This window comes from Danio aesculapii, unplaced genomic scaffold, assembly GCF_903798145.1.
Source record: "Danio aesculapii unplaced genomic scaffold, fDanAes4.1, whole genome shotgun sequence".
Classification (NCBI taxonomy): domain Eukaryota; kingdom Metazoa; phylum Chordata; class Actinopteri; order Cypriniformes; family Danionidae; genus Danio; species Danio aesculapii.
In genome coordinates, this window is record NW_026613667.1 from 64,580 (window position 1) to 73,033 (window position 8,454).

Consider the following 8,454-nt stretch of genomic DNA (forward strand, 5'->3'; position numbering starts at 1 on the left):
CCTGTACAGCTCTCCTCCAGTGTTTACTGGGACACTGACTGGGAATGTGACAGTAACCCCTCCTCATTACATCATCAGTCTCAGCCAATCAGCAGCGACGCCCTGTCCAATGCACTGGATGTAGTGTGGGAGCTGAGACTGGAGAGCGTCAGTGATGACCAATGGAGAAACGCTTCCGTCATCAGCACACTGTTCAGTCAAAACCTCAAGCCGTTTTAGCGTCTGCGTCACCATCCCTACTGCAGTGCGCTAGCAGCAAAAACCTCACCTGCCAAACTTACCAGCTCATGTAAGAAAAGCCTTTCCTCAGCGTTAGCTCAGGACCGTGAGTGTGTTCAACAGATGTTTTGATCAGTGTTATTTTACACCCTTCCTCAGACTCACAGAGTTCCCGCTTGTCAGTGAGACGCAAGGAACAAACATGGTGGAGTTCTTCATCTTGCCCTTCCTCAGGAGCAACACGACAGGTGAGGCAGAAGATTGAGGAGGCTTCAGGCAGAAGATCACTCATGTTCATGAAGGAGACTTTACTGTGTGTGTGTGTGTGTGTGTGTGTGTGTGTGTGTGTGTGTGTGTGTGTGTGTGTGTGCAGACACAGGTTGTGTGTCCTCAGCTAACAGCAGCTCAGAGTGGCTACAGAAGAACTTTGGCTCATTCTCTAAGTTTGTTAGTCTCTCAGTTCTGCTCTCCATCAACGGAAAGTTCAGTCCGGTGGGTCTCGACATGTGATTTTTCAGTCCTGATCTCCAGCATCAGTTTTCCCTTTATTGTGATGTTCCTGTTCTGCTGTGTGTCTTCAGTTGGAGAGTCTGGTAGATCTGTCTCCAGGTCAGATGGCTGGACTGATGGCTGAAGGTCTGCCTGGTCTTCCAGAGATTGTGGTCATCAATACGGTATTTGATTATCTGCTGGTGTCTCCTGAGGAACGAGGACTTCCTGCTGTTCTTCAAGAACTGCTTTTAATCTCAGAGAAGGTAAAACTGACTCTGGTGTTTCCTTCTGCTTAACTCCAAACCCAAACACACACGCCACTGTTAGGAGCTGTGGGTTAAACATCAGATCAGTCACACGTCTCATTGAGGATGTTAGGGTTTTCGGCCAGAAATCTGCTGCCTCTGAAGACAGTTGACAGCACGGCTGCTCTGTGTTGTCTGGAGTCTGCTGGTTTTGCTTTACATGAGTTTGTTTGGAAAGAGTGTAAGTTCCACCCAATGGTTTGGATGTTGAATGATGGTCTCCATGGATGTAGGGGAAGGTACTCTGCATGTCAGTCTTTTCTCGCGCAGCTATAAACAGACCACTAAAAATCATTTAACTTTTGTTTTTATTCATTAATTTTCTTTTCGGCTGAGTCCCTTTATTAATCTGGGGGGAAGCTGCAAACTCCACACAGAAATGCCAACTGACCCAGCCAAGGCTCGAACCAGCGACCTTCGTGCTGTGAGGCAACAGCGCTACCTACTGCGTCACTGCGTCACACTAACTTTTGTTTTATGAACCCTTATTCTTATCTGACTCTAATTCATAATAATTTAAATTTAGATTCATCCAATTCAAGCTGATCACCTTATAGGTTGTGATTAGGTCTCATTTAGATTGATTAACCTAATAAATCCTTATTCTCAGCTAATGGTTCATCTTTTACCTGAAGTTGCTTAGAATCAGTATGCTGGCCAGCTACATCTGCTCACGGACACAACCTCGCCAGTTCTGGTTCTTAGATAGAGGATATAAATGTGAACTAATTTCCTTTAAGTAATATTAGGCCGCCCCATGCTTGCTCATACATAAAGAAAGTGATTTAGCCACTAGATTATATCATACTAAGTCAGTGATTGTCAGAAATCAACAGGTCTCTAATGCTGTGCCCATGCTCCATCCATTGAGCCTGAATGTATGACTCCTCCTGGTCGTAGGCTGTGGAAACATCAGCCTAAACAATCTACTAGATTTAAATGATTTCAGGAGATATTTAAGTTAAACAGGAAATTTACATTTGTTAGCCAGGCAGTTATTGATCAACATATCACATTTAAAACATGCAGAAGAAGCACAAAATGATTACACAACATGATCAGCATAAAACATTAAAATTATTTATAAAACAAACAGTTGTCAAAGAGTCATCATACCTGGCAATGTAGACACACAGAGACTGCACGGGAAGTTTCATCTGATTACAGACGCTTCCCTGAGTGTTTCCCCAAATCTCCTTAAATACCCAAAATTTCATAAATTCAAATGAATAAAAACTTCACAAAGACTTTTGTCAGGGATTTTACCCTAGGAGCCAAATACCATCTGAGGAAGAAGACCAGACTTGACGAAAGATCTAATCCAGGACATCCTCTCCCATGACAGAGGACGAAATTAACCCAAATCTGAGATCCTCTATTTTGGTCTATGATACTGAGATAAAACTGAAATCACATTTACGCTCGCACTGAGACCTTTAAAATGACACCAAGCAGGACAAGTTAAAGTTCACAAATTCTGCAAATATACATACTACATCATTTCACCATAGGAACTGGAAATCAGGTCATTCCTGAGTAACTTTCAATGACCCAGGCCGTATAACTGGGGAAGGCAAGAGGGCCTGAGGATAGTCGATGAATCAGCTGTCCAGACGGCTTTCTCGAAATCCTCTCTGAAGATTAGAAAGTTTATTGTTTTATTGCATGGCAGTTCGCAGTTCTGATGGTCTGATCAGAGAGAACTTCACAGCAGTTTCAGCAACTCATATTATGGAGAAATATAACCATCCTTACAAGAGACTGTAGGCCAAATGTCCAGTGGTCAAACAAGAGAGTTGTTGAAGGAAATTTGCAGTGATGACGCCGATGTGTGTTTGTGTTTTCACAGGTCTCTATCTCCTGCAGCTCCTACACACTGATGTAAGTGTACTCGAGTCTCTGTAGACACGTCACTGAGTCTCTGCTGTCTCTTGTGCTGAAATCTCCTCTAATTCTGTGTGTTTCTCAGATTTGAGAGTCTGTTTAAGGCTCTACCTTCCCTACCTTCACAAGTGGAGACTCTGGTTTACTACACAACTGAAGAACTCAAGCAGACTGGAGCCAGAGGTGAATCTCAGGCTTTGTGCCTTCAGGATCAACACTATTTACATTATTTCTGCTGAAACTACTGATTTACTGTGTGTTTTATTCTTAGGCTGCTCGCTTCCTCCAGCGCCAACAGTAAGACTTTTCCTTTTTACCTCAGTCTTTTTCTATCTGACGAGGCTTCTCACTATGAATCACGTTTCTCTCTTTTTTTCACAAAATGCAAACAATCATTGCTTTTGCAGTTTGGTTTTTAATTAGTCCTGTCTTTTCCATGTATTTCAGTGTCTGTTCACTCCTCTGAATGGTAAGTGCAGTCATACAATAAGCTTGCTTCAGACCTCGACCTAGTCAGTGTGTGAATGAATGTTGGGGAAAAGCTGAAGCCGCCTCTGCACACTAGCCAGTCTCCATAGGCAATGTGGCCACTGTTACTCATGTGCTCCCTACTGAGTGTTCTACACTGACCTCCCTTGTCTTTAAAGCTCTATAGGCCACCCTAGAGCCACGTCCAGACAAATAACTATAAATAGCCAAACTAATACAGGTGTCTACAAACCTTGAGTGCTCGCCTCATTATGATACTTACTACACAAAAGACAACTGAAACAAAGGAATAGCTATTCAATAGTCTTGTCATGTTTTGAGTCCATTTATAGACATTAATCCCTTTCTGAATGGTCAAGCCAAGTAGTTTGCACAACTAGTGAATTGTTCAGCACTGAAATTCACAAACACTGACCAATGTTCTCTATGATTTTACCAGTTACCAGCGTTTGTTCAGGAGTCATCAGGTATCAGCAAATTCTCTCTTCTGCACTTTGACACAGTGACAGCATCTATGAGACACTAAATTCTGATGTTTTCCACAGTAATGAGACTCTCCTGTCTGCGACTCTCGTCAGCGCCCCTGTAGAGTCAACCTGCAGCAGTACGCTTGTTCTTCGGTAAGAAGATGGAAAATTCCCAATCAGAACCTGAGTTGACACTGATTACGTTCTGGGAATGCTCATTGCTCCAGCAGTGTCTGCAGCCCCTGTGGTACACCCTGAGCCGTGATGTCCACTGATCAGGTGTCTTGTGTTTGCAGCTCACAGGACTCCACGGCTGAGGATCTGGCTGACCTCCTGACCTGTCAGCTGTCCAGCAACAGCAGTTACTCCACGGAGATCTGGAAGCTGCTCTTCACCAAAGCCATCACCTTCTGGATAGAGCCCTCACCATCTTCTCCAGCGCAGCAGCAAATACGGTAAATTACCCCTGTACAGCTCTCCTCCAGTGTTTACTGGACACTGACTGGGAATGTGACAGTAACCCCTCCTCATTACATCATCAGTCTCAGCCAATCAGCAGCGACGCCCTGTCCAATGCACTGGATGTAGTGTGGGAGCTGAGACTGGAGAGCGTCAGTGATGACCAATGGAGAAACGCTTCCGTCATCAGCACACTGTTCAGTCAAAACCTCAAGCCGTTTTTAGCGTCTGCGTCACCATCCCTACTGCAGTGCGCTAGCAGCAAAAACCTCACCTGCCAAACTTACCAGCTCATGTAAGAAAAGCCTTTCCTCAGCGTTAGCTCAGGACCGTGAGTGTGTTCAACAGATGTTTTGATCAGTGTTATTTTACAACACCCTTCCTCAGACTCACAGAGTTCCCGCCTTGTCAGTGAGACGCAAGGAACAAACATGGTGGAGTTCTTCATCTTGCCCTTCCTCAGGAGCAACACGACAGGTGAGGCAGAAGATTGAGGAGGCTTCAGGCAGAAGATCACTCATGTTCATGAAGGAGACTTTACTGTGTGTGTGTGTGTGTGTGTGTGTGTGGTGTGTGTGTGTGTGTGTGTGTGTGTGTGTGGCAGACACAGGTTGTGTGTCCTCGGCTAACAAGCAGCTCAGAGTGGCTACAGAAGAACTTTGGCTCATTCTCTAAGTTTGTTAGTCTCTCAGTTCTGCTCTCCATCAACGGAGAAGTTCAGTCCGGTGGGTCTCGACATGTGATTTTCAGTCCTGATCTCCAGCATCAGTTTTCCCTTTATTGTGATGTTCCTGTTCTGCTGTGTGTCTTCAGTTGGGAGAGTCTGGTAGATCTGTCTCCAGGTCAGATGGCTGGACTGATGGCTGAAGGTCTGCCTGGTCTTCCAGAGATTGTGGTCATCAATACGGTATTTGATTATCTGCTGGTGTCTCCTGAGGAACGAGGACTTCCTGCTGTTCTTCAAGAACTGCTCTTAATCTCAGAGAAGGTAAAACTGACTCTGGTGTTTCCTTCTGCTTAACTCCAAACCCAAACACACGCCACTGTTAGGAAGCTGTGGGTAAACACTTATAAAGGTTTTTTGCAAACATTGAGCATCAGAATCTGGTCATGAGGGATACTTTACATAAACGTAACCCATCTAAGAGTAAATGCTCCATTGAGATCTGCAGTAACTGCAGGAGCTGATTGTGATTCTTGTGCTCTTCATATCACGTGTGAAGTACTCGCATAAACAGTTTATCAGATCAGTCGCACATTTCAGTGAGGATGCTCAGGTTGTTACCCAGAAATCTGCAGCCTGTGAAGACAGTTGACAGCATGGCTGCTCAGTACGGTCTGGAGTCTGCGAGTTTCACTTTTACATGAGTTTGGCTGGAAAGAGACTGTAGGCCAAATGTCCAGTGGTCAAACAAGAGAGTTGTTGAAGGAAATTTGCAGTGATGACGCCGATGTGTGTTTGTGTTTTCACAGGTCTCTATCTCCTGCAGCTCCTACACACTGATGTAAGTGTACTCGAGTCTCTGTAAGACACGTCACTGAGTCTCTGCTTTCTCTTGTGCTGAAATCTCCTCTAATTCTGTGTGTTTCTCAGATTTGAGAGTCTGTTTAAGGCTCTAACCTTCCCTGTCTTCACAAGTGGAGACTCTGGTTTACTACACAACTGAAGAACTCAAGCAGACTGGAGCCAGAGTGAATCTCAGGCTTTGTGCCTTCAGGATCAACACTATTTACATTATTTCTGCTGAACTACTGATTTACTGTGTGTTTATTCTTAGGCTGCTCGCCTTCCTCCACCGCCAACAGTAAGACTTTTTCCTTTTACCTCAGTCTTTTCTATCTGACGAGGCTTCTCACTATGAATCACGTTTCTCTCTTTTTTCACAAAATGCAAACAATCATTGCTTTTGCAGTTTGGTTTTAATTAGTCCTGTCTTTTCCATGTATTTCAGTGTCTGTTCACTCCTCTGAATGGTAAGTGCAGTCATACAATAAGCTTGCTTCAGACCTCGACCTAGTCAGTGTTGAATGATGTTGGAAAAAGCTGAAGCCGCCTCTGCACACTAGCCAGTCTCCATAGGCAATGTGGCCACTGTTACTCATGTGCTCCTACTGAGTGTTCTACACTGACCTTCCTTGTCTTTAAAGGTCTATAGGCCACCCTAGAGCCACGTCCCAGACAATAACTTTAAATAGCCAAACTAATACAGGGGTCTACAAACCTTGAGTGCTCGCCTCATTATGATACTTACTACACAAAAGAAACTGAAACAAAGGAATAGCTATTCAAATAGTCTTGTCATGTTTTGAGTCCATTTATAGACATTAATCCCTTTCTGAATGGTCAAGCCAGTAGTTTGCACAACTAGTGAATTGTTCAGCACTGAAATTCACAAACACTGACCAATGTTCTCTATGATTTTACCAGTTACCAGCGTTTGTTCAGGAGTCATCAGGGTATCAGCAAATTCTCATCTTCTGCACTTTGACACAGTGACAGCATCTATGAGACTCTAAATTCTGATGTTTTCCACAGTAATGAGACTCTCCTGTCTGCGGCTCTCGTCAGCGCCCCCTGTAGAGTCAACCTGCAGCAGTACGCTTGTTCTTCGGTAAGAAGATTGAAAATTCCCAATCAGAACCGGAGTTGACACTGATTACGTTCTGGGAATGCTCATTGCTCCAGCAGTGTCTGCAGCCCCTGTGGTATTCCCTGAGCCGTGATGTCCACTGATCAGGTGTCTTGTGTTTGCAGCTCACAGGACTCACGGCTGAGGATCTGGCTGACCTCCTGACCTGTCAGCTGTCCAGCAACAGCAGTTACTCCACGGAGATCTGGAAGCTGCTCTTCACCAAAGCCATCACCTTCTGGATAGAGCCCTCGCCATCTTCTCCAGCGCAGCAGCAAATACGGTAAATTACCCCTGTACAGCTCTCCTCCAGTGTTTACTGGGACACTGACTGGGAATGTGACAGTAACCCCTCCTCATTACATCATCAGTCTCAGCCAATCAGCAGCGACGCCTTGTCCAATGCACTGGATGTAGTGTGGGAGCTGAGACTGGAGAGCGTCAGTGATGACCAATGGAGAAACGCTTCCGTCATCAGCACACTGTTCAGTCAAAACCTCAAGCCGTTTTTAGCGTCTGCGTCACCATCCCTACTGCAGTGCGCTAGCAGCAAAAAACCTCACCTGCCAAACTTACCAGCTCATGTAAGAAAAGCCTTTCCTCAGCGTTAGCTCAGGACCATGAGTGTGTTCAACAGATGTTTTGAATCAGTGTTATTTTACAACCCTTCCTCAGACTCACAGAGTTCCCGCTTGTCAGTGAGACGCAAGGAACAAACATGGTGGAGTTCTTCATCTTGCCCTTCCTCAGGAGCAACACGACAGGTGAGGCAGAAGATTGAGGAGGCTTCAGGCAGAAGATCACTCATGTTCATGAAGCAGACTTACTGTGTGTGTGTGTGTGTGTGTGTGTGTGTGTGTGTGTGTGTGTGTGTGTGTGTGTGCAGACACAGGGTGTGTGTCCTCGGCTAACAGCAGCTCAGAGTGGCTACAGAAGAACTTTGGCTCATTCTCTAAGTTTGTTAGTCTCTCAGTTCTGCTCTCCATCAACGGAAAGTTCAGTCCGGTGGGTCTCGACATGTGATTTTCAGTCCTGATCTCCAGCATCAGTTTCCCTTTATTGTGATGTTCCTGTTCTGCTGTGTGTCTTCAGTTGGAGAGTCTGGTAGATCTGTCTCCAGGTCAGATGGCTGGACTGATGGCTGAAGGTCTGCCTGGTCTTCCAGAGATTGTGGTCATCAATACGGTATTTGATTATCTGCTGGTGTCTCCTGAGGAACGAGGACTTCCTGCTGTTCTTCAAGAACTGCTCTTAATCTCAGAGAAGGTAAAACTGACTCTGGTGTTTCCTTCTGCTTAACTCCAACCCAAACACACGCCACTGTTAGGAGCTGTGGGTAAACACTTATAAAGGTTTTTTGCAAACATTGAGCATCAGAATCTGGTCATGAGGGATACTTTACATAAACGTAACCCATCTAAGAGTAAATGCTCCATTGATATCTGCAGTAACTGCAGGAGCTGATTGTGATTCTTGTGCTCTTCATATCACGTGTGAAGTACTCGCATA

At 45.0% G+C, this 8,454-nt stretch overlaps 1 protein-coding gene and 2 long non-coding RNA genes across 3 annotated transcripts in view; all 3 read left to right on the plus strand.

Moving 5' to 3' along the window:
- mslnb (mesothelin b) overlaps positions 1-219 on the plus strand; it is a 29,758-nt gene extending 29,539 nt beyond the window's left edge. Inside the window, exon 58 of the mRNA XM_056452540.1 lies at positions 79-219. Coding sequence (XP_056308515.1) covers positions 79-219 — 141 coding nt within the window. The remainder of the gene's footprint in view (positions 1-78) is intronic.
- Positions 220-4,266: 4,047 nt separating this feature from the next.
- On the plus strand, positions 4,267-4,720 carry LOC130220163 (uncharacterized). Its single transcript, XR_008836143.1, has 3 exons — positions 4,267-4,311; positions 4,399-4,610; positions 4,703-4,720. It is a non-coding gene; the product is annotated as an uncharacterized LOC130220163 (long non-coding RNA).
- A 417-nt stretch (positions 4,721-5,137) lies between these two features.
- Positions 5,138-5,933, plus strand: LOC130220160 (uncharacterized). The gene is made up of 3 exons (XR_008836142.1): positions 5,138-5,303; positions 5,789-5,820; positions 5,910-5,933. It is a non-coding gene; the product is annotated as an uncharacterized LOC130220160 (long non-coding RNA).
- The last annotated feature ends 2,521 nt before the right edge of the window (positions 5,934-8,454 follow it).